Source organism: Betta splendens, chromosome 6 (assembly GCF_900634795.4).
Source record: "Betta splendens chromosome 6, fBetSpl5.4, whole genome shotgun sequence".
NCBI lineage: Eukaryota > Metazoa > Chordata > Actinopteri > Anabantiformes > Osphronemidae > Betta > Betta splendens.
The window spans coordinates 555,699-582,239 of record NC_040886.2 but is presented as its reverse complement, the minus strand read 5'-3'; the positions used below and the strand labels follow the sequence as shown (position 1 = coordinate 582,239).

General features: G+C 41.8%; 2 protein-coding genes across 4 annotated transcripts; one reads left to right on the top strand and one right to left on the bottom strand.

The window, feature by feature from the left end:
- Positions 1-1,661: 1,661 nt before the first annotated feature.
- Positions 1,662-13,266, bottom strand: LOC129604206 (collagen alpha-1(I) chain-like). The gene is made up of 2 exons (XM_055509494.1): positions 13,089-13,266; positions 1,662-3,491 (listed from the first exon to the last, which is right to left on the bottom strand). The coding sequence occupies exon 2, from the start codon at positions 2,087-2,089 to the stop codon at positions 1,697-1,699; it is 393 nt and encodes a 130-aa protein (XP_055365469.1). The 5' UTR covers positions 2,090-3,491; positions 13,089-13,266; the 3' UTR covers positions 1,662-1,696.
- Positions 13,267-13,366: 100 nt separating this feature from the next.
- Positions 13,367-26,121, top strand: tmem170a (transmembrane protein 170A). Of its 3 annotated transcripts, none has more exons than XM_029153555.3 (3): positions 13,367-13,648; positions 24,332-24,502; positions 25,033-26,121. In XM_029153555.3, the coding sequence occupies exons 1-3, from the start codon at positions 13,534-13,536 to the stop codon at positions 25,161-25,163; spliced, it is 417 nt and encodes a 138-aa protein (XP_029009388.1). In that variant the 5' UTR covers positions 13,367-13,533; the 3' UTR covers positions 25,164-26,121. The 3 variants fall into 3 exon arrangements, with proteins under 3 accessions (XP_029009388.1, XP_029009389.1, XP_029009390.1); XM_029153556.3 differs by lacking the exon at positions 13,367-13,648 and adding an exon at positions 17,148-17,733; XM_029153557.3 differs by lacking the exon at positions 13,367-13,648 and adding an exon at positions 22,989-24,231.
- The last annotated feature ends 420 nt before the right edge of the window (positions 26,122-26,541 follow it).

The following is a 26,541-nucleotide window of genomic DNA, read 5'->3' as shown; positions in this document are numbered from 1 at the left end:
CCATAATCAGTAATCTACTCCAGTATGTAGTCTCCACCTCACACACTCTCTAGCTGCCAGATTGTTGCGTGATTTCCACCACTTTCTAGCGTCCTGTATCCTTGTCTAGTCTAACCTGAACCCTGCTTCTGACCACCGTTACCTGTTCACCTGGACTGTCTTTGCTAACGAGTATTGGAATAAACCTTGTTTTTTCACCACCTACCTTGCATCCTGGCACTGTGCATGTGGGTCCACTCTTTGCCGTATCCTGACAGAACAATCTGGCCAGACTTGGACCCAGCCAGTGCTCAGCCTCCGTCCAGGTCAGTGACAGTTTTTGCTTTTCTTTTTCCTGTCTGCCCGGCTCCGTGCACTAATCACGAGTCGGAATATGGAGTTTCTCTGCCCGAGTTTACCGGAGGATATCCGCAGGGAGCTCCAAAGCCTAGCCAAGAAATATGCGGAAGCGCCCAGCCTGGATGTCCGTCTCCCTCTAGTGAAACTCGCCATCAAGATTTTGGAGGACGAATTCTGGTGGCGTACCCCGGAGTGCAAACGTTCTTTGAGAGACTCCAGTTAATGCGGAGGGATTTGGCACGCGCCCTGCACGCATTGTCTGTCCGCGTTTCCGCAGCCGCTCTTGTCGCCGCGCCGTCGGCTAAAGTTCCTGTTCTTGTCGCCGCTCCAGCGGTTCAAGCTCCCGTTCCTGTCGCCGCTCCAGCGGTTCAAGCTCCCGTTCCTGTCCCCGCTCCAGCGATTCAAGCCCCCGTTCCTGTCGCCGTTTCATCGGCTCCAGCCCAAGCTCCATAGGCCCTGCAACTCCCAGGCCTGCAGCCAGCAGCCACATCAGTCCTTGCGTCTCAGTCAGGTCAGTCATGTCATGCTCAGGTTCCAGTCCAGTCATGTCACGCTCAGGTTCCAGTCCAGTCAGGTCACGCTCAGGTTCCAGTCCAGTCATGTTACGCTCAGGGCCCAGCTCAGTCATGTCACGCTCAGGGCCCAGCTCAATCAGGTCACGCTCAAGTTCCACCTCAGTCAAGTCACGCTCAAATTCCAGCCCAGCCATGTGGCGCTCAGGCTCCAGCCCTGTCATGTCGCGCTCAGGCTCCAGCTGTGTCCCGGCCAGGTGGCACCACATGTCAGATAGGTTCAATTCTTGCCCGGTCAGGCCCAACGTCTGCTCCGTCGAGCTCGGCAGTCGCAAGCAGCACTGCCGGCTCCGGAGAGGACGCCATCCCAATCCCTTTTGGCTCCAGAGAAGAAGTCGTCCCAATCCCTGTTGGCCCCAGTGAGGAGACTGCTCCAGTTTGCCTCGGCCCTGACGAGGTTGTTCCTGGTTCTGTCGGCTCCAGTGAGGACACCGTTTTAGTTCCTGACGGCTCCAGTGAGGATGCCGTTCTAGTTCCTGTCGGCTCCAGCGAGGACGCTGTTCTAGTTCCTGTTGGCTCCAGTGAGGACGCCGTTCCAGCTCCCGTCTGCCCCCAGGCGGGGGTCAGCCCTGCTGCAGTTCCTGCTGCAGTCCCTGCTGCAATTCCTGCCAGCCTCCAGGAGGAGGTCGTCCCTGCTGCAATTCCAGCTGCAGCTCCTGCCGGCCTTCAGGAGGAGGTCGTCCCCGCTGCAGCTCCTGTCGGTCTCCAGGAGGAGGTCGTAACCGCTTCAGCTCCAGTTCCTGTCGGCCCCCAGGTGGAGGTCGCCCTAGTCCCGGCAGTGGGTCCTAGGGGTCCAAGCTGGCTCCCGCCGGCCTGGGGCTCCGTGTCCTCTGTCCTTCTCTGCGCAGGTTTTGGTCCCGGAGTGCTTGGGGGTGCTCAGGGGAGCACGGCTGTCCCCGTCCCGGTGGTCCGACCACGTCCGCAGATGCAGCTCCCGGTGGTCCGACCACGTCCGCAGATGCAGCTCCCGGTCCGGCCACGCCTGCATTGGTTCCTGGTGGCTCAGCCACGTCTGCATCGGTTCCTGGTGGCCCGGCCATGCCTGCATTGGTTCCTGGTGGCCTGGCCACGCCTGCATCGGTTCCTGGTGGCCTGGCCATGCCTGCATCGGTTCCTGGTGGCCTGGTTCCGTCCACGTTCATCTCGGCTCCTGGTGGTCCAGCGTCAGCTGCATCCATCCCGGCCACCCTTCGTATGGTTCCGTCTCCACGCCGGTCCTCGTCTCTGGTCCTGGCTCCAGCGTCATGTCCATCCCAGACTCGTCACCCAGTCTGGTGGCCTCACCCTCGGCACCTCCTGCTGTTCGCGACCCTTTCTTAAAGAAATTGAGGTGCCTCTGAATGTGTGGTAAAAAGCTCCAATGAAGTGCATACAGATGGATTTCTTCCATCCAATACTCCCAAACAAAAAGCAAACATATAGTTCTGGTGCAGGCTAAGCTTCTACAGATTTTTCATTTTAATATTGTAATGGTAAAGATGTTTTGATATTTAACATCAAGTTGTGTGGTTCCATGTTATTGCCTGAAAAAATGTGAAAGGAGGCACTGTCGGGTGTGTGTGGAAACAGGAGCGAGGAAGAGCAGGTTAGTGTAGTGGAGCATGTTGCTAGTTTTGAGAGACCATTAGCGTGTACTGTGGCTGAAACAACAGCTCGTGTTAAGCAGTTCAAAGAAACTATGGTTAATAATGACAAGCTCGTCTGGCTTCCTGTGTAGGAATGCAAAGCATTACGTTATTAGATAGTAATATAAAATGTCAAAATCTGGAGGAGGAATCGTGAAATTTTAAACATTTGATTACCTCTTATTATGCATACTTCTTCCAGTGATGTGAGAATTGCGGTTGTTTCCTCTGTGCGTCACTATATAGTGTGCCACTTCAATATTCTCCCCTCCTTTGTTAGACCACACACAAGATGGTAGTCCAAAAGTATGAACAGCCCCTAAGAAGCAGTTCAGTACTGTTGGTGCAGGGTTATTAGTGGCTACAGACAGGTACACAATAAGATGACTTAAGCCATCTATACCATCATGGACCACAATTCGCAATCTGTAAAACATTACAAACAACACTGAAGATTATAGTGCAGATATTTGTAGACTTTATCAATCCGTCAGTACAGAAATTCACTTGTTATGCAGCTCACAGAAAGCCTAGAATGAAGAAAGATGAAAAATGGTCATAAGCTTGTCTCCTTCAGTTCTCCCACTGTTTACACTCTGTCCATGACCAGAGATTGAATCCTTTCCACACATCTTATACAGTATGTTGTTCTTCTTTAGCCACTCCCCCAACTTCTCTTATCGATTCTCACCCTGTCTGGTCTTCCTTGTACTTATATCACATGTTGATTCTTGTGAGATATGTACATTATTATACTGATTAAATTGTGAAGGCATACTACTTCCCCTATCTGCAGCCTTACCTGATTAATTTGTGGTTACCATCAATGTGCCACTACTGTAGCTGTTAGGAGCCGGAACTTAATATCTTCTGCGCCTTAAAGTCTGGAGCTGTACAGTGCGCACTAGAATTCCATGTGGGTCTACACGCTTCATGGACTCTTATATACGTCGTCCTACAAATAAAAACATGCAGAAATAGAATTTGTATAAACAGATTAACAATGTCGATTTATACACACGCAACAACTACATTCTGCTATATATAGCAACAAAAGCTTAGTTTGAATTACAATTCCTCGAGCCTCAAGATGACCCATCATCATCTTATATCCTGTATTTGGATGATAACCAAGGATCTCTCGAACAGTTGTGTCCAGATCATCATCAGTAGTGGCATTATTCAGATCAGACACTCTACAAAGAAGTTACAGAGATGCGTTACAGGAGCTTTATAGCGTATATTTAATTATTCTTAATACAGGTGAGCCTCTAACAAAATAAATGAAATAATGTAAATGTAAATGGGTCTTTGCCTGCTCGCAATCAGTTCACAGTTAGCTTAGCTGCATACAAACATAGTCCAGTTTTGGTGGCCTGTAGGTTAAATAAGTTCATGTGTTAACTCCTTCCTTATGCCATACTGGGCCATTCGACGGGAGATCGTTCTTTCACCAACTCCAAGCAGATGAGCAATATCGCAAACTGTTGCACCGGCTAACACATAATGCTGCAGGGCTTCCGAAGATATGTTTAATGCCGGGCACCCAGGCTCAGCTTTGCTGCTCGCAGAACTCTGTTTGACCTCAAGGCTCAGCCTCTGGGAAGCTTTATTCAGTAGGTCAAAAGCTACCAGGGGTATTTCTCTGCCTGTATTGTCAGATGAACTGAACCGGTTTTCTCGAATCAAATCAATTTGAAACACCATGAAGTCTGGTGTAAAACTTTCTGAATTGTCTGCAAGATGCCTTAAGTTGTTTTCTATCTGCCAAAGATCCCTTGCTAATGCTACCTAGACCATGATGCATTGCTGTAGCATTCACCCAGGGACTAGTCGAGAGGAATTGATCAAGAAACACTTCACAAATTGACCAATGACTGTGCAGTGACACAATTTAGACACGCTGTAATGGAAAAATTGTGCCTTTGTGCTTTTTCTTATCCAACACAGTCGCCATGTGCTGGTAAAGTGCAATACTGAACATTCTTCCACAAACAACTAATCTCTTGTGCCCTGTCGTACATTAAGTTTAAACATCTGATGTTCCATTTGACTGGCTAATAGTTCATGATATATGTTTGTGTTTTACACCGGTCTCTGGCTCCATTCTATCTGACTCCCCACCAGACCCAAGGCTGTTAAAGCGAATGCATCTTGTCTTCAAAGCTTGGTGTTCCTTCCTTCGGACAACAAAACACGATGATGCAGAAGTGAGAAAGCAAACATTCTCACTCACAGCGAGATAAGGTGGCACAAACAATTCTATTGGTGCAGAGAGACATTCCACCAGAGCCAGAGAAAGGGGTTAAAAGGCAGAAGCAACGCGAGGATCGTGGGCTCTTTGCATCACACCTTCGTGGTGTGTGCACTGATCTCCCCAGTTGGTTTTTGGTTTGTTGATGTGCACGATCAACATCCATGCTTTTTATTTGCTTTGCCCATTATTTTTATTTTCCTTTATTTTTATAATAAATCTCACAAAAGACAACTCTCTTATCCGCCTCTTTATGGGAAATTTTCACAAAATTTCCACCACACACGCACGGCTCATTTGCCTACACTTTTTGAAAAGAAAAACGACTTGAAAAAAGAAAAAGCGAAATGAATAAATCCTTCTTTAAAGAATTGAAAAATAAATAAATGTAAACATCAATAAGTGTTTCACTGGAATCGTTTATACATTTCTTTTTCCAAAGTTTTATATATTTGTATATTCATAATTTAAAAATGAGTAAATTTATTTCCTCTTTCCTTTATATTTGATTATGGCGGTTTTGGTTCTCCATATAATAGGAGTGACCCTTGCAATGAATAATGAACCATTTTTGGATTAGGCTCTTCGTGTTCAAATAAGAGACTAATCGTACGGTTCCGTCTCCACGCCGGTCCTCGTCTCTGGTCCTGGCTCCAGCGTCACGTCCATCCCGGACTCGTCACCCAGTCTGGTGGCCTCACCCTTCGGCTAATAACTAAAATTATGTTTAAGTACAATATTTTTAAGTATGTCAACATTGTCAACATTTTATTTAACCTTCAAGCTTTTCTTTATACAGTAGAAGAAATGATTGATGTACGATTTTGTATTAAACTATGCGCATTTGGCTTAGGTTTACACTTTCTAGACTGGCACAATATTCAATAAGGTAAATACTGTGGGCGGAGGTTGGCCCTCAGTGCACAACTGCAGAGTATGTGTGTAGGTTTGAGTGCAGCACTACACAGGGCGAGCATGGGCATACTTGAGCGAGAGAATGGGTAAGTGTGACAGAAGGGTAAGGATGGTTCTGGCTGTGCTGCGTGGGGTGCCTGGGCAGTAGTACTGCGGTCCCCGGGTCTCATCTATCTCTTCCTGGCTGGGGATTGTGGGGGGTGGTGATGGTGGCGGTGGTTACTTTAACTTTTTTTTTAATTTTTTTTTTATAATGCTCGTCAATGGGAATAATCTTTCAACTTTTTGTCAACTTGGCTCTATTCATCAGCTTCTGTCATCGTCATACTGTACTTTGCCGTAGAAATGCCATTTGAACTTCAAAAGCGTCTATCATCGTTCAACTTTCTCCTTGTAAATCTGCGACCGTGTAACTCTTATAGCTTTCGACTTATTGAAATATCATGTTTTTCATTGATTTTTCAGCATTTCCATTAGTGTGTAATGCGTGAACTAGAATGCGTGATGTTACAGCTAGAGTGCGAGGGCACATATTTTTAAGCCAGAATTTCTTTTTAACCTGTCTCTATAGCTACAGTTCTTACTCTATCAACGTATTTTTTCTGTTTTTTTTTTTTGTTTGTAGTCATACTTGTCTTCTTTCTAATAACATGTCTGGCTAAGCCGTCAGACCTATACTTAGTCGCAGAGAGATCCTGAATTTCCCTCTTAGACTTTAATCAGGTCAAGACACAACAGGCAAGGTTACAGTACCGGTAAGGATAATCTAAACTCCAAAGACGTGGTCAGGTATTCAGGTAAGATGGCTACACGCAGGCAGAACAAGAAATGCTGGAACGGGTACTACAACTCACAATCTGGCGGGGAACTAAGGTAAGTGCTGGTAGTTAAAGGGGTCATATGCAAAATCCACTTTTTAGACATTTTGGAGCATTCCTATAACTCTATGGGTCGTATTTACACACACTGAGCATAGAAGAAGTGCATTTCCTCCTTTTTTCACATTTTGAGACTTTATCAAATGGAGACAGACCTCGTCCTACTCTGAAAGCGTTCCCCCCCTGTCGTCACAGATGCAGGAAGTCCTTCCTGCAAATCCTGAACCACCACCCCCTCAATGATCCCGAACCAAAACTGTACTTCCGCCATTTACCACCTCTCACTCACCGTGAACAGACGAGCACGGCAGCGCCTAAGTCCTCCCATAGAAAGTGTTCAGTCCTTGGGTGTTTTAACTAACACCAAAATATATTCACTTTACCAAGGGATCAACAAGTGAGGACTTTGTGGGTCACTTTTATTTTTAACGGACCAGTGCCAGAAACACTGCCTCAGCATTTATACGTATGTGCATTTCAAACGAGGGTGCGTACAATGCTCGATTTGTTTCACGGCTCCTGTTGGAAGAAAAAGGATCTATTCCTACAGTCTGTCAGTGATTGCTCTGAATATAAATGCACATTTCTTTCAATAAAATTATGTTATGTAAGAAGCAGCACAAGTAAGACCAAAACAGTAAAAACTGTATTTATATTATTTCAGCTATGCTCCTAAACTTTTATTTAATTGTATAATGTAAGCTAAAGTAGTGTTTTCTATTAACAAGAGTTTTCCAGGTAAGTTGTGTTGTGAATATTCAAGCTTATGCATTTAGCATACGCATTAGCAACCGCTAGTCGCTTTGCAAATTACATAAATCAAATAAATTAAAGTAAATGCAACATTACCAATAAGACACATCTCGCATCAGCCAAAATGTGGGCTTTGTGGCTAATTGGAGCACTTTTTGGGGAAAACCTGGGCTGATTAGAAGAGACGCGTCCATCCCACGTTGAACGGAGCCTCTCTGCTCTCTAGTAACATGGCCATGTTGCTTAGTCCCCCCACTGCTTGACAACTCAGAGTGGAGCCCAGGACGCAGAGTCGCAGTCTTACACGCCTCTCTGCACGTTCTCTACAGCCACGACCCACTCTTAGTCTTAGTTATCGCATAGAGACTGTGTCTGCTTCTCGACCACCTAAACTATACAAGTCACAAACACATCAAAGAGGAGTGACTTACCAGAATTTAATAAACATCAAAACAGTTCCTCTTACGGAACAAAGTAACAGTAAGTTAATAAAGTGTGGTTTATTAAATATCAGATCTCTCTCATCTAAATCCTTTTTAATAAATGTGTTGGCTCTCTCGCAGCGGTTGTCTCTCTTGCCGCCCGGGAACTCTCTCCCGTTGCTCCAGCCGAAGTAGACATCCCTAACACATATATTAGCCTCTAGCTAATAAGACACATGGACACATACTCTTGTCTCAGTTTTGCATCGCTCCACTCGCTTCGCTTCTCACCGCCGAGAGGTCAAGGAGGGGCGTGTCCCTTTTATTCAACATGCAGAACAGTCAGTGACGTATGTACAGAGAGATCGTCTATAGTGACAGTCATCGCACTCTAACAAAATGACTTGATAAGTGACCATCACATAGATCTGTTCTGTCTCACTGAAACCTGGCTGCAGCAGGATGAATATGTTACTTTAAATGAGTCGACTCCAATGAGTCACATCAACTATCATGTTCCAAGAAGTACAGGTAGAGGTGGAGGAGTAGCAGCAATTTATAACTCAGATTTATTAATTACTCCTAAACCTAAACATAGTTATAACTCATTTGAGAGCCTCACTCTGAGCCTTTCTCACCCAGACTCTAAAACTCAGAAGCCAGTTGTGTTTTGTATTGTTTACCGTCCTCCTGCTCCATATTCGGAGTTCTTAACTGAATTCTCTGAATTCTTATCTGACTTAGTTCTTAGCACAGATAAAGTCATTGTAGTGGGAGACTTTAACATTCATGTAGATGTTGACAGCAACTGTCTCAGCACTGCTTTTAACTCCTTAATAGACACTATTGGTTTTACACAGCAGGTAAATGAACCCACTCATCATTTTAACCACACCCTTGATCTTGTCCTGACATATGGGGTTGAAATTCATAATTTAATAGTTCTTCCCCAAAACCCTCTGTTATCTGACCATTTCTTATTAACTTTTGAATTTAGCACAACTGACCCTATAACAGCTGGAAAGAAATGTTACTATAGCAGATGTTTATCTGACAACGCTGTTGCCAGATTTAAGCAGATGATTTCATCATCTTTTGCCTCAATGTCTTGTAGATACACAGAGAACAGTCACCTTAATCCTTATGAACAGGTTGACTGTCTTGTGGATGATGCTGCAGCTTCTCTATGTACAATGTTAGGCACAGTGGCTCCTCTGAAGAAGAAGACAGTGAATCAGAGGAGGTTAGCTCCGTGGTATAACTCAGATCGATAGCCTAAAGCACAGGACCAGACAACTAGAAAGACAGTGGCGTTCCAACAAAATAAATGTGAACTGCATTGCATGGAAGGACAGTCTAATAATATATAAAAAAACACTTTGTGCTGCTAGGAAAAAATATTATTCGTCCTTAATTGGGGAAAACAAAAACAACCCCAGGTTTCTTTTCAGCACTGTGGCCAGGCTGACTAAGAGTCATAGCTGTGTTGAGTCTACTATCCCCTTAAATCTCAGCAGCAATGATTTTATGAACTACTTTACTAATAAAATTATCATCATTAGAAAAAACATTCAGCAGCGACTTCTTCCAAATGACAGAAAGCACTGTCTAGATCCATCAACTTTAAATTTATTAAATCCTCTGTCTTACCTAGACAGCTTCTTCCCCATACCTCATATGGAGTTAACCTCAATAATCAACTCTTCCAAGTCGTCCACTTGTCTTTTAGATCCAATCCCAACCAGATTACTCAAAGAAGTTCTACCTTTAATCAGCTCATCCATATTAAATCAAATCAACCAATCTTTACAACTAGGCTATGTACCACAGGCTTTTAAGGTGGCTGTGGTCAATCCTCTATTGAAAAAAACCAACCCTTGACCCTGGACAACTAGCCAACTATAGACCCATTTCAAATTTACCCTTTATTTCCAAGATTCTGGAAAAAATCGTGGCTAAACAATTATCTGACCACCTGAGTGGGAATAACCTGTACGAAGATTTTCAGTCAGGATTTAGAGAACATCATAGCACAGAAACAGCTCTGGTTAGAGTCACTAATGATCTTCTATTAGCTTCGGACAATGGTCTAGTTTCTGTCCTTGTCCTGTTAGATCTTAGTGCTGCATTTGATACAATTGATCATAACATTCTATTACAGACACTAGAACATAGAATCGGGATTAAAGGAACAGCATTGGTATGGTTTAAATCCTATTTGTTGAACAGATTCCAGTTTGTTCATGTTAATGATGAATTATCCACATGCACAAGGATTAGCTATGGAGTACCACAGGGTTCTGTGCTGGGTCCAATTCTGTTTAGCCTATACATGTCTCCTCTAGGTGAGATTATTAGAAAGCATTCTATTAATTTTAATTTTTACGCAGATGATACTCAGCTATACATGTCCTTGGAACCAAATGAAACAGAACAACTAGTCAAAATTCAGGGTTGTTTAAAAGACATCAAATCCTGGATGTCCCAAAACTTCCTTCAACTAAACTCAGATAAAACCGAGATTCTTATTGTTGGACCTAAAAATCTGAGAGAGACACTATTGAGTCAGATAGCCACCCTGGATGGCATAACATTAGCTTCAGATTCTACTGTGAGGAACCTTGGTGTCATCTTTGACCAGGATCTCTCTTTTACATCATGTCCTAACAGCTCCTTAAAAATAGTTCCTCATAGTTCCTTCTGCTCCCAGCAGAACACTTCGTTCTCTACTTGTGGTTCCTAGAGTGTTTAAATGTAGAACAGGGGGCAGAGCTTTTAGCTACCAAGCTCCTCTCCTCTGGAACCAGCTCCCTCTTCAGGTTCGAGAAGCTGACACACTCTCCACCTTTAAGATTAGGCTTAAAACCTTACTTTTTGATAAAGCTTATAGTTAGAGATGGTTCAGGTCACTGGCAATGATTGTTGGTCACAGGAACCATCTCTTAGTTAAGCCGCAATAGACATAGACTGCTGGGGGACTTAATTTATACACTGAGCTCCTCTGTTTCCTTCTACCTCCTCTGTCCAATAACCTCCCATCATTGTCCCATGTTTAACTAACCTTGTCTCTTTCTCTCCAGTAGTTGTGCTTCTCTCTCTCTCTCTCTCTCTCTCTCTCTCTCTCTCTCTCTCTCTCTCTCTCTCTCTCTTTCTCCCCCCCCCCCTCACACTCTCTCTCCCTCCCTGTCCTCACCTACAGGTATCATTGGACTCAAAGTTAGGTGTCTGTGATGGGCAGCTGCGGATCCAACCATCCTGCCTGCATCCAGTCCCTGGTCCTACCATCCTGCCTGTGCTTTGTTGTTGCTTGTTGTTGCTTGTTGCTGTTGCTGTGCTTTTATCTCTCTATATCCTCTCACCCCAACCGGTCGAGGCAGATGGCCGCCCACATCCAGTCTGGTTCTGCTGGAGGTTTCTTCCTCGTTAGAGAGGGAGTTTTTCCTCTCCACTGTTGCTGTCAAATTAAATGATTGCTGTATGTGGGATTTGTTGGGTTAAGTTGTGTGAGGTTTTAAACCTTACTTTGTAAAGTGCCTTGAAATAACTTTGTTGTGATTTGGCGCTATATAAATAAAACTGAATTGAATTGAAAAATTGAATTGAAAATGTGGTGACTTCAACAGCCTCCTCTTCAGCTTCAGGGTCAGATTCGGGATTGTAGATGTATGGCTCTACAACGCTACCGAACCAGCTGGCTATTGTCGTGCAGTCCTGTAGTGGGTCTTCTTCTTCTGTGGAGGATTGCGTAGGATTGCATTCTCAATGTCGCACTCCTACCACCTATTGTATCCTAACCGTGCGGTGGCTCGTATCCATGAAGCCATTAAAAAAAAAAAAAGGTATGCGCTTCCGCACAGAGGTGTGGTGAGCAGCTTCGCTTGCGACACGCCCATAAAACAGACCTTTTACTGATAGGTAGTGAAAACCACACATTAACAGGGGCAGTGTTGACGATCTAAAGGGTTTTATGGAATGAAAATTTACAGAGACCTTACTGAGACGTTGAAGTCCAATATTCTGTAGAGTAAAAAAGCTGTATGATCAGGTACCTTTACATACTGGAGTGATGACCTGATTCTGAACAGCTGGGTAATCACGTGACTAAGACACAAAGCAGGTAAAAGGCATGACGGAACAGAAACCGGAAATAACTACAAAATAAAACAGGAAATGAATCTCAACAAACCCCAGACTGTGACACTATTTTACAGTTCAGCAAATATCTACACACACACTTATTATGGTGCTTTTATTCTGAAAGGGCTAAATGTAAATCTTTTGCCTTAATAAGGCTGTTTTTGCTTTTGAATGACAAACTATGACTATTTAACAACGTTTTATAGTTTAGTAATCATTTACACACGACCTCTAAATCCTTAAAAAAAAAGCACCAATGTAATTTATTACATTAAATGAAAAAAATATGAAAGATATTAGCCACCTTGTCCTTAAAAAGCTGAATATTTTAATATTTGAATGGTTTCTGGAGCGGATAGTATGCGGTACTAGTTAGATGCAGAAAAACGAACGTAATAATAATAATAATAAAGATTACAATGTCAATATTCACTGTGATTAAAAACACATTTTTTGTAATCTGTTAGAAAGTACACTGTTGGAAAAATACTGCATTTAATCATTGAAACATATTTTGCTGAAGCCTTAGGTCTGCAAGAAATAGGTAGTACCAGTGTGTAGCATCCTTATCTGATGTGCCCAATGCTTGCTTTGTGCAGAAAATATTTCCCACGTACTGTGTGACTATGCACCTCCCAGAATGCAATATTGTACATATTATGAGCTGAATCCTTGTCTTCTCTTCAGTGAGAGGAAGTTGCCTTTGCTGTAAACTGCTCACTCCTTGCAAGTAACATCCTGAAGAAGGTCGCAACTTATTGTGTCTGCTTTATTTAAGATTTACAAAGGGAACTAACAATTTCCCTAACATACACTGAACGCATGTCAACTTACAGACAATAATGTGCATAATTGTTTTTTTCAAAATGTTTTGTGTTTCTCAAAATTGAGGTAAAACTTACATGAAGTGATGTTTATTATTGTTTTAATTAAAAAGAGTCAAAAAGCATGCATTGAAAACCATACATTGAACTCAATCTGATCATTAGAAGCCAAATTTGGTACCACCACCAACAGAAAAAGTCAACGCCAACAGAAAAAGAAAACAACAGTAATAATAGTGCAAGAAAAACACCAGTAAACAACAGTAATACCAGTAAAATACCAACTGAAAGGAAAAACAACAGGTCGTGACAACTGTGTGTCACTGTATTACTGTATTGTATAGTCTGATGGCTGTGGGGAGGAATTACCTGTGTCCTGAACGGTGGGTGAAGCACGGTGAAAAACAGAACGTTTGCAGTCCTAGAAAGTTTTGTATAACGTGCATGTAGGCTTATTTTGTTCTGTCTGTTATATTTTAGATTTTTCTATAATTTACGTTTACGTTTTTTTTCACAAACTGCCACAAAAGCTGTCCAGGTGATTGACTAGAAGGCTGATCGCCCTCACAGACTGGTGGCAGTAATGCGCCGTTTGGTTGTTTGTCAACCGCTAATGCACATAAAGAAGAAGAATAGGTAAAAGAAGAAGAAGAAGAAGAAGAAGCAGCAGCAGTAGTAGTAGTAGCAGCAGCAGCAGCCGTCGTCGTCATTGGCGGTTTGTTTATAGTTAGCTAGTAGCTAGTTTAACGTCCACGTAGGGTCGTATGGCTCTCCGCGTACTTCCCGCATGTCGTGTCTAATATCGACGTAAGACATGCAGGACAGATATAGTGAGATCGGATTTGTCCAGCAAATACTTGGTTTGAATTTAGTGCCTCGAAAAAATGGCACTAACCGAGGCAACGACACGTCTCTCAGCGACTTCTCAGGTCGGAAATATTTTATTAGCTCGTTAGCTCCTGCTGCTGTATGTACTTCTGTTGAAATACCAAATTGCTGTTCGGAGGAGACATCTTGAATGGAGATTACATTTTAATTGACTCGTTAAATGTTAAAATGGGCACGTCTGGTTGTTTGGGCAAATGACAAATGATGCAGTATGACTCAGTTAGAAGGCTAGCTAACGTTAGCTTAACGTTGTACCTAACAGCTAAGTTAAATGTGTCGGTGGAGTTGTTCCAAGTGATGGATGTGATACAGTTTAAGGCTGGGCTGGACAGGTGTCGTGCCAAAAAGTGACTGTCTGCCAGAAATTGATTTCCGCACGCGGGAGCGAACACCGCCTCGTTAAGGCGTTTAGCTCGTTTTGTGTGGGACTACAGCTGCTTATTTCGGTTTCAAACGGCCATAACTTGTAAATATTATCCGCTACACGTTTTCCAGTGGACGTAGTGACGCCACGTCTTTTAGATTTTGTGTAAACGACGGCAATAATCATCGTAGTTCTCTTTACAGCGATCGTCGATCGTGACTTTTTAACTCAATGACATGACGCTAGGACTCAGATCTACGACCCAATGTTGCTGCAACATGTTTGTTCTTCACATTTTGAGTCTGATTAAAACTGCACGAGTGACCACCGAGTTGTTTCACTACTTTTAACTTCCTGTATGGGAGCAGTTAAACCAATAAGATGCTTTCATGTTACCAAAACGTGATTATTAGAGCCAAAGCTTTTGGTCAGAAGCTTAATTATGTCTTATTTTAAATACACTGACCTCTGCTTTGTTATATTTACAGATGTAATACACCAAGACCAGTAGAACCAGTAGCATGCTGGTTTTATGTTGCCACAAAGTGATTTAAGCCAATATCTGTTTACTGAAAGCTTCTTTCTCCCTTATTTTAAGTTCATGGAGCTCTGCTGGATTATAAAAATAGATTTAATGAGCATCCAATACATCTTATCACTTTCCATACCTGTCTGAGACCAGTTAAACCAGTAAGATGCTGTGTTTACGTTGCCAAAAAGTGATTACAGCCAATATTGTTTGATAAGAAGCTTATTTCTGCCTCATTTTTATCAAACTCTTCTTGGTTATATTAACAGTTTTAATGAGCATCCAGCTCACTTGACCGCTGTCTACACCTGTTTGAGACCAGTACAACCAGTAAGAAGCTGTTTCCACGTTGCCAAAAAGTGATTCATGCCAATATCTTTTGACAAGAAGTTTCTTGTCAGGTTCTACTGATGTGCATTGGGCACATCAGTAGAACCAAGACCAGTAGAAGGTTCTACTGGTCTTGGTGTATTACATCTGTAAATATAACAAAGCAGAGCTCATTGTATTTAAAATAAGACATAATTAAGCTTCTGACCAAAAGCTTTGGCTCTAATAATCACGTTTTGGCAACATGAAAGCATCTTACTGGTTTAACTGGTCCCATACAGGAAGTTAAAAGTACTGAAACAACTCGGTGGTCACTCGAGCAGTTTTAATCAGACACAAAATGTGAAGAACAAACATGTTGCAGCAATATTGGGTCGTAGATCTGAGTCCTAGCGTCATGTCATAGAGTTAAACAGTCACGATCGCTGTAAAGAGAATTACGATGATTATTTCCGTCGTTTAAACAAAATTTAAAAGACGTGGCGTCACTACGTCCACTAGAAAACGTGTAGCGGATAATATTTAGTGGGAGAGCTGAACAGCTCTCACACTATTGATATCTTCGGTCTTTATTATTAGTGGGAGAGCTGAACAGCTCTCACACTATTGATATCTTCGCTCTTTATTTTTCCTCTTCTTATTATTAGTGGGAGAGCTGAACAGCTCTCACACTATTGATATCTTCGCTCTTTATTTTTCCTCTTCTTATTATTATTATTTCGCCCCGTTTTTCAGTCGCTTTCATCGTCTCAACGCTTTAGGCCAGTTGTGGCTGAGGCCACAACTGGCCTCAGCCCCAGGCCCCAGTGAAGGAGCCCACCCCCGGCCCTAAATGTATGTGCATGTGGCTAAGTATGAGGAACTTTGGCAGATAGCCAATTCTCCGAGGGGTCCAGCAGACAGAGCCATCAATGGGAAGGCTCCGTCTACTGGCCCCCCCGGAAGGAGCTCCCAGATTCCTGGACAAGTGTGTATGACCAATGCAATTAAAACTGCAGAGCATCCCACTTGGAAGGGACGGAACCACTTCCCAGTAGCCCCGGTCCCTCCATCAGCAGGACGCCCCTTGCAGACCTAAGTGGATGAATGCGGAGAAATGTAGTTGGGAAGCAGAGCACCAGGGTCCCCAGAGCCAGGTTCCCGACTGGCTCTGCTACCTATCCCACCACCCCCCACAACCCCCAGCCAGGAAGGGACAGCCGAGACCCAGGGACCGCAGTACTACTGCCCAGGCGCCACACGCAGCACAGACAGAGCCATCCTCACCCTTCTTTCACACTTACCCATTCTCTCGCTCAAGTATGCCCATGCTCGCCCCGTGTAGTGCTACACTCAAACCCACACACATACTCTGCGGTTGTGCATTGAGGGCCAGCCTCCGCCCAGGGCCCAATGAAGGTTGTAGCCTGAGTAGTCCGCCAACCCCCCCTGCAACATCTGCTGTGTTATCTGTACATTGAGGGCAAATATTTGAGTTTGTGAGACGCATTTGGAACATCCTTTGTCCTGTATAGTGAGTTCTATGAAGAATTTTGTATTGTATTAGTTGTAAATTTGTATTTTTTGTCATTCTGAATAAATTAGAGCATATATTATTCCAGAACGTGTAATTAGTGGTGATATTGAGATCAGCTTCCCATTTAGAGATCGGAAGGCTCACTGTCTGGTCTACATTGGAAATTAAGATATAGATTTTGGATACTGTCCTTTTCCCTGATATATCAATAAATCGCTCTATTACTGGTGGTGGTTGCATATGGATGGTAGTATTCTTACTTTTTGCATTAAGAATTGACTTTAGTTGTTGGTATTCTAAGAAATTGGCACTAGTGATTTCATAGTGAGACACTAGTTCTTCAAAAGAGGTAAACATGTCTCTTGTGAAAACATGTTTCAGCTGTGTTATCCCTTTGATATGCCAAGTTGTAAAGTGATTGCCTTTTTGTTTTGTATGATGTCTGGATTGTTCCAGAGAGGTGTGTTTTGGCAAAGAGTAAGCGAAGACCCATTAATTTTAAGAAAATCCCACCAGGCTTGCAGAGCTGCTTTTATGCTAATGTTCTGGTAACAACTATGATGTTTGATTTTGGTGCTGATAAAGGGCAGATCTGCAACTTTAATATTTGCACAAAATGTTTGTTCAATGTTTATCCAGGAGGAGTCTGCTGGCATGGGTTTTATCCATTTGTGGACATGGTTCAGTCTATTGGCAAGAAAATAGTGGTTGCATGTTATTTATATATATATATATAAATAGTGGTAGCATGATATATATATATATATATATATATATATATATATATATATATAAAACTTGATAGATTACAACTTGCATTTCACAAGTTAACTTATTTCAATGTTTATATACTCAATGTAAAGTACAGTCTCCTGACTACTTTTTCACGAGCATCAGAGCCTAATTGTACCCACGCCACGCTAACTCCCAAGCAGACTCATGAAGACCTCTTCAGGTTGGTACTTTAGATATTTAATGAAAAAGGTAGATGTAACACTTGAAGTCAAACATAGGAATTAGTGCAAGCGGTCGACAATAACACCATACCATTGCGCACAGGCAAGCAGGTGCATCTAATAATCAAACAGAAACAATCATGTATTTAAACCACTTATCAAACACAAACAAAACAACATAATACCTAACCTGTCACATGACCATTACACACCAGCCCCTTAATTATAATAATAATAATTACCAAAACTGTGTAAATAACGAAAACTACAACTTAAACATATACAAAATTAATTGTTCTTCAGCTTTTTGAAGCAAACAAAGAGGGAGCCAAGAGGCAACGATGATGCCGCTCGCAACAACAGGTGATTTGGTGTTATGCCTCCAAATCATTTGGGTCTGCGGAAGCCTCTGTATGTTGCTCATCCACTTGGTGAGTAAAAGAGTAAAATCCTCCTCTTGCACATAAGGAGACAAGACTATGATAAAGGAACACTGCCTCAGAAACTAAACAGTCATCCACATGATGTAGTTTATCCAGTGTGCTATCACTGTAAGGATGCCCATATTGTTCAGCAATTTCCTTAGAGCATAGTAGCACAGCTTGGGGATGAAGTTGCTACGAACAAATGCACCTTCATCTGATGTTCCACTGGCTGTTGCTCTATCTCTCTCTTTGTGGGATGACAAACTCGGTTATGTGGCAACTACCATACTTTGCTGTCGTGACACTGCAGCTCTTTGTTTGGCGCGACTTCAGCATAGACTTTTTTAATAAGCTGGTCCATAAAGAGGTGGTATTCAGCCTTTAACTTCAGCCTTCTGAAGCTTCCTCTTTAGTTAATGTAAACGTTGCTCCCCTATTTTTCTATTGTTCGGCATCCTGATATTGAGATAACGAAGCCAGACGAATAAACCGGCTGTTCGCAACACAACCTGCGAAAGTGTACTCTCAATGGCAGGGTAATAACAACAGAGCAGACCCACCAAGGCTGGAAACTGAACAGTACTGGAAGGGTATATGGGAAAGGGAGGCATCACACAACAGTGATGCACAGTGGCTGGTGGATCTGAGGGAAGACCACAGCAACCTCCCTGAACAGAATCCAGTGACTATCACAGTGGCAGACATCCAACAAAGAGTCTCAGGTATGAAAAACTGGACAGCACATGGCCCTGACATGATCCACGCCTACTGGCTAAAGAAGCTCACTGCAATCCATGAGCGCCTGGCAGCACAAATGAACCAGCTGCTAAGGGATGGGACTCACCCTGAATGGCTAACCGAAGGGCGAACGATCCTGATAATGAAGGATCCCTCAAAGGGCACAGTCCCATCCAACTACCGGCCAATAACCTGTCTCTCCACAACATGGAAGCTCATGTCAGGCATCATCGCAGCTAAGATAAGTGGGCACATGAGTCAATACATGAGCGAAGCACAGAAGGGCATTGGTAAGGATACCAGAGGAGCCAAACACCAACTCCTGGTAGACAGAACAGTCGCCCAAGACTGCAGAATGTGACACACCAACCTGTGCACAGCCTGGATCGACTACAAGAAAGCCTATGACTCAATGCCACACACATGGATCACTGAATGCTTGGAGCTGTACAACATCAACAGAACTCTAAGGGCCTTCATTGCAAACTCGATGAGGTTGTGGAGAACCACCCTTGAAGCCAATTGGAAGCCACTTGCCCAAGTATCCATCAAATGTGGCATATACCAAGGAGATGCACTGTCCCCACTGCTGTTCTGCATAGGTCTGAACCCCCTCAGCCAAATAATAAACAAGACTGGCTATGGATACCGACTCCGGAACGGGGCCACCATAAGTCACCTCCTCTACATGGATGACATCAAGCTGTACGCCAAGAGTGAGCGAGACATCGACTCGCTGATCCACACCACCAGGATCTACAGCTCAGACATCGGGATGTCATTCGGACTAGAGAAATGTGGGAGGATGGTGACAAAGAGAGGCAAGGTAATCCACACAGAAGGGGTCTCACTCCCAGAAGGAACAATAGCAGACATTCAGGACAATTACAAGTACCTTGGAATACCACAGGCAAACGGCAACCTTGAACAGGCAACAAGGAATGCGGCAACAGCCAAATACCTCCAACGAGTAAGGCAAGTCCTAAGAAGCCAGCTCAATGGCAAGAACAAATCCCGGGCAATAAACAGCTACGCTCTGCCAGTGATCAGATACCCTGCAGGAATAATAAGGTGGCCAAAGGAAGAGATACAGACCACAGATGTTAAGACACGAAAGCTCCTCACCATGCATGGAGGGTTCCACCCCAAATCCAGCACCCTGAGACTGTACGCTAGCCGCAAGGAAGGAGGCCGAGGACTAGTGAGCGTGAGAGCCACTATCCAGGATGAAACATCCAAGATCCATAAGTACATCAAGGATAAGGCCCCGACAGATGACGTGCTGAGTGAATGTCTCAGGCAGTGGAGAACAGAGGATGAGATGCTGGAAGAGGGACCATCATGGGAGGACAAGCCCTTGCACGGGATGTACCACCGGAACATAACTGAAGTGGCTGATCTCAACAAATCCTACCAATGGCTTGAAAGGGCTGGGCTGAAGGACAGCACAGAGGCACTCATCCTGGCTGCACAGGAGCAGGCCCTGAGCACCAGAGCCATAGAGGCCCAGATCTACCACACCAGACAAGACTCAAGGTGTAGACTGTGCAAAGAGGCCCCAGAGACGGTCCAGCACATAACTGCAGGGTGTAAGATGCTGGCAGGCAAAGCATACATGGAACGCCATAACCAAGTGGCTGGCATAGTATACAGGAACATCTGCGCGGAGTATGGACTGGAAACCCCAAGGTCAAAGTGGGAAACACCTCCCAAGGTGGTAGAGAACGAGCGAGCCAAGATCCTGTGGGACTTCCAGATCCAGACTGACAGAATGGTAATGGCAAACCAACCAGACATTGTGGTGGTGGATAAAGAGCAGAGGAAAGCCGTAGTGGTGGATGTGGCAATACCAAGCGATGGCAACATCAGGAAAAAGGAACATGAGAAACTAGAGAAATACCAAGGGCTCAGAGAAGAACTGGAGAAGGCTTGGAAGGTGAAGGCCACAGTGGTGCCTGTGGTGATCGGAGCACTAGGGGCTGTGACCCCCAAACTGGAGGAGTGGCTACGACAGATCCCTGGAAAAACATCCGAAATCTCAGTCCAGAAAAGTGCAGTCCTAGGAACAGCAAAGATACTGCGCAGAACCCTCAAGCTCCCTGGCCTCTGGTAGAGGACCCGAGCTTGGAAAGTGGATGAGACCACCCGCGGAGGGTGAGAATAGAGTGTGTGTGTGTGTGTGTATATATATATATATATATATATATATATATATATATATATATTTTTTTTTTTTTTTTTTTCAGAGTTTAACATAGGTCCTGGTACTGTAGCTCAACAAGTAGTGTTGGACTTTGGAGCAGCTGGTCTGCGGTTCAATCCCCCTCCTCACCCTAATTTCTGTGTTTCAATGTTTTTATGATTATTATATATTATGAAAAGTCCTTTGTCTTTTATTTGGATATAGTCTAACCTACCCTTCTTTTGTTTTGGGCCACTGCCCTTAAAAATGTCTGTGCACAAGACTGCAACAGAGCTTATCGACAAATATATTACAATAACTAATCATTGTACGCACCAAGTGTACGTGTCATAATCACAATGTTTCCAGCATTCACTGTATTGTTCTTCTGCACGTTTTGTTCTTCCGTACATTTTTCGGTAACTAACTAGTCCCCCATACTTTCAGCTACAGAAACAATTAAACAATCAAAATATTCAGCTTTTTAAGTAGTGTGCTATTCGTTCTCTTATTCATATCTTTCATATTTTTCAAGTTATTAAGCTTTTTCAGCAAAAATTCACCCATTGAAATAGATGGAAAACCATTTTCAAATCCTTAAATTTATCCTTATCCTTAAATTAAATCCTTTCATTCTGTCTTCTTTCAGCCTTAACTACTTCAGCATACTTTAAGCTACAGAGACCATTTGAACTACAAAATCTACAAAATGAACTGAAAGTCTTGACCTATTCAACTACTAATCTCTTGTTTAGCTTTTTAATATATTTACTGTAATACTTTGAGTTATAGCAGTTTAAGTGTAGGGTGGTTTTTGAGGAATTTTTAGCTTTTCCATTAGTGTGTATTGCGTGAGCTAGAGTGCGTGATGTCACAGCTAGAGCGAGGACACGATTTTTTGAACCAGAAAGCAAAACTCACACCAGTTGCTTATTGAAGCACGGGGAGTCATAAAGTAAAGTTATTTTTGTGATAACCCTTATGGTTTTGCTGTAACAAGCCTCAACAGCTCTAGGCATATTACTGATGAGTTCATTACACTGATTTTTTTTTTTAGTAATTAGCACACAATTCACACACTTCCTCTAAATCATTTTCAAATAAAAGCACCAATCAATCCAGATCTTTATCTTAAATACCACTAATTTTACTTTTGATAATAGTAATGAGCCTAATTTACAGTTTAATTACCAACACACACTTCAGATCATTTCAGCATGAAAGCAAACATTAAAATCAACAAACAATTTATTAGCAATATTTCTGGTTTTATTTTTTTATTTTTATTTATTAGCCTGGATTATACTGTTAAAATTTTCAGCTTTTTATTTATCTTCTATTATAAGATGTTAATGCTATTGGCTAAAAAGTCTTAATTTCACAACCACTTTGAGCTATTTGTTTTAATGTTTCAGCATTCTTTGGGGAATAAGTTCAACATTACATTACATAGTGAGTCATTGTTGGCACCCTAACTGAAAAAGGTATGTGAAAGAGTGACACTTTCAGTGATTGACGCATGGTGTTCTATTTGAGTATTTACTTTTGCATTAGGTTTACACCCTTTGAGCTTTGACAACTTTCAACCCTTTGTTTAATAACATAAGTATGTATGTTGATTCCCCATCTGGAGAAATCTTTTCAGCTTTGTCATCTCTTAGCCCTGTTAACCTATGATTGATGGATAATGTTGTATTGGCATATTCACCTTTGCATCAGGTCGACTTTTAAACTATTGCAACCTTCAGCTTTTTGTTTGTTAGCACATACAAGTCATTTCAAAATAAAAGCACCAATCTATGTCTTTAGCCTAATAACATTATTTGTGCCTTTAAATGTGTAATTGTGACTAGTTAATGAGACTATTTCATAATTTAGTAATTAAGCATGCACACCTACTGCAAATCCTGTCAAAAATAAAAGCAGCAATTCATATCTTTAGCTTTATTAACATTATTTGTGCCATTTAATGTGTAATTGTGACTTGATAATAAGACTATTTTATAGTTTATGTATTAAGCCCACACACTTATAATAGTTTCAAAATAAAAGCACCAATCCAGATCTTTAGCTTAAATTGCCTTCACATGCTTCCGCCATATTCTTTCTCTTTAGCAATTATGGGCAGATACTTTCATTAAATATATCAGAAATTTCCACAACTTTGAGCTATTCTTTGAGTTCTTGAACTTAAAACTTTTGAATTATAATATTTAGCTGCTTAATACATTAAACTAAATTCCATCAAATTAAGCAAACCTTTACAAACTTCCTTCATTTTCAGCAGTTCTTCAATTTCAGCAAATCTTTTTCAAGTTTCCTCAATTTGAAATTCATCTACTTAAGCTTCTACTGCAAAAATTCAACTTTGTTTAAACAGCTCCTAATTCTCCTCGGATACATTAATCTATGCTTTACATGCTTTAGCTATTTTCAGTTATGTTTTACATGTTTCAGTGACATTCAACAATTTTTCCAGAATACATTCAGCAAGGAAGCATTCACTGTGCATTTTCTTATGGAAATGCTTTAGTTTAAGTTAGTGACACGAAGATCAGTAGAAATGCTGACTATGATTTTCACTGTTAGTAAAATATTAATGTTGATAAGAAAACACAGTATAGACAAAGTAAATACATCCTACTACAATATGTTTTTTTAGCAATTAATACTGCATACTGTATGCACACAAGTGACCACAGTAACTGTCCTCATTGGAAAGTGATGAACAGGAAAGGACATCTCCTTTCTTTAACATCCTTGTTTTCCTTGTGCTTCTTCCCTTGTCATCCCACCATGTATCTTTTGCGTCGCGATTAATCCTGCATTTTCACAGGACTCTGATCTGCCACAGAGCACTTACAGCCCACAGTTATTCAGTTCTCTGACGGTTTCTTATTCCGTCTCATCCCACCAAATACCTCTTAAAAAAATATACAGGAAAAGACACAAGTAGAGACCTTGAACCTCCACTAAACTCCATGCTCTCACTAGACTTTAGAAGCCTGATTACCTATTATGCATTGATGCACATTACATGAACACACATACTGTATTTACTTTGTTATGCTGACCTGTCACCCCAACCTTTACAGTTAATAACGTTATGATGTGTATGTATTGATCTTCCAGCAAAATCCCACTGTCACGTTAACTGGATGGGCTAAATTGCCCTGTGAGTTTGAGTGAGAAGGGTTGTTTTTTTCACATTTATGGCCTTGTGATGGACTGGTGACCTGTTCAGGTTGTATCTTTTCCAACGCCAGCACTTCTGTCACCCTTAGGTAGAAAAGTGGTTCAGAATTGGGATGGATGGGATTCCGATCAGGGTTCACTCTTGGTATAATTGGTGTAAAAAGGTGTAATACATAAAAAAGCTTTTGTGAATGAGTATTTTCTTTGGGTTTTATTAATGCAGGAGGAGGTAATGTTAAAGCTCTGTGTCTCCTTTTGTCCTCCACTATCAAATGTTTAAATTTAAACAAATTTATTTTGTTCTGTCAAGGTTTATGGTGCTAGAATTGCTATAGTCAGTCACGTTCACTTGCATTAAGGTGTGAAGAACAGGGCACATTACATTGTAGGTCAGTAATTTGTTCAACTTTCATTTGTAACTTGATTGTAAAGCTATACAGCTGTACAGTATATTTGATGTGTAACTGCATGCTTGTTTCTTTTTCACAGAAATGTGGTATGGAGTGTTCTTGTGGGCAGCAGTCTCTTCTCTGGTCTTCCACCTGCCCGCTGCTCTGCTTTCACTTGCCACCCTTCGCCAGCACAAGATGGCCCGGTTTATGCCAGTAGCCATCCTTCTCATGAGCATTGTGGGGCCAGTCTGTGGAGGAGTCCTCACCAGTAAGTCTATTACTGAAGAAAGAAATAGATAGAAGAACATTGGTAGACACAAGACAGACCCAATACATTTTATTATCGAAGTATCATATAATAAACCTGAAAATTGCATAATATATTGAATTTACATAATGATAACAAAATTCATATTTGTGGTGTAGGTGAAGGTACATGAACAGTCAATCTTGAAGTGCAGTTACTGTACACGTTTGTAAAATGCTAAACTGTAGTGCAAAGAGGTCATGAAGAACACATTTGTAACAAATACAATATTTGTTATTTATTGTGAATAGTTAAGTAAGTGTTTAGTATTTGTAGTTATGTTCATTTTATTTTACTTTATTTGCTGGAAAGTGTTTGTTTAAGAATTATTTCCCCAAATTATTAAATATTTTTCTATTTAGTAAAATATAATCATTTAATTTTCTTCTGTCGTATGGACCATAAAGATTTTGCTCTCTCACAACAATAAATATAAAATAAATACATATTAGACAAATTTTAAAACTTTTCATGTTTTGCCTCTTTTCAAGGTGCAGCCATAGCCGGTGTGTATAAGGCGGCAGGGAAGAGGATGATCTCTCTGGAGGCTCTTGTGTTTGGTGTTGGACAGTCGTTTTGTGTCCTTATTATCTCTTTCCTCAGGGTACTTGCCACCCTTTAGCAGCTCTCAGGCACAGTCATTCAGAATCATTTTGTCTTCGCAGGTTTTGCATTTTAAATGGTACATAATGGGATCCTGGATTATACTGGGATATGTTTAAAGGACGTGATCAAAATCTCAGCTGATGGCCCAGAACTAGAATGGGGTTTAAATATGGGTGGTTGTGTAATGTAGCACCGACAGGCTGCTGCTGATGCCTTGGTGGAGCAGCACAGTGCTGTTTTCACTACACTAGACGCAAAGTAGGAACTTGTATTTGAAAAAACCTTTTGTTGTCACGTTTGCACTGGGAATAGTTTTTACCTGCATCAGGATGACACTAACCTCTCTCAGGGTGTGTGTGCATGTGTCTTTCTGTCTAAGAGTTTCATTGACTGCAATGAAAGCAAAGGGGTAGAATAAAAAGCTGATGCATTGTTGAGACAGGAAGGCAAAGTTTATATGCTTTGTTCCTTGAGGCCTTAATTTTCATTTTCTATTTCAGGGTCATTTTTCTTATACTGCTTTTTTGTTCTTGTTGATATGATTTTGTGTTACTGTGTTTTATTTCCAAAATCAGCCCCACGTTGTGTTGCTTCCTTGTGTTTTAGCTAATTAGTTTAAGAATTAAAAGAACAGTTTCATGTATTTCAATTACACTGTGATCAAACTGATTTTAATCCCCAGCTTTGCTAATGAGCCAAGAGAATGTCTTTTCCCTTGCTATTGTTTTTGTTTGTTTAGATTTATGTCTTCAATGAAACACAGAGCACCAGGATTGTTCGATTACTAAACAAACACTAACATTTAGCCTTGTTTTTTTAATTCATGTTTGAATGATAATGTTTTACAGGCGTGGCACTTTGTGATAGTCATCAGATTTGTATATGTTCTGAACTATTTGTAGCTTTTCAAACTTTACAGCCAAATGTAAAATGTTTTTTTATTCTTCTGAAGTAAATGTAAATATTCAACACAATATGATCTCATTGTTTTTTTCACCTTTGACATATTCACCATCCTCACACAATGATGCTTTTGAGACATTGTCAAATGTACAAATGTGCTTGACAAACGTATATGGTGAGACATATGGCAGTTCTGAAGAAAAGCTTACAGTCAGAAAGCCCTACGTTTTAGGTCATACGAACCCCAACAAGCTTTTGACCCACAGAACCAAACTCAGTAGTTTTAGATTTAATCTGGTTTTCCTTCATTAGAGTCGCGTTTCACCAATAAAGGCTAATAGAGAAAGTCCAATTGGTCGCTGTTTCCCAGATTAATGGGTTTCAAACCAGGGCTAATGGTTGTAATTCTGAAAAATGTGCATCTCCAGCTTTATGAGCGAGGGGTCAAGCGCAGGTTCACTGTTAAAGGAAAGGATATAGAGGTGCTGTGG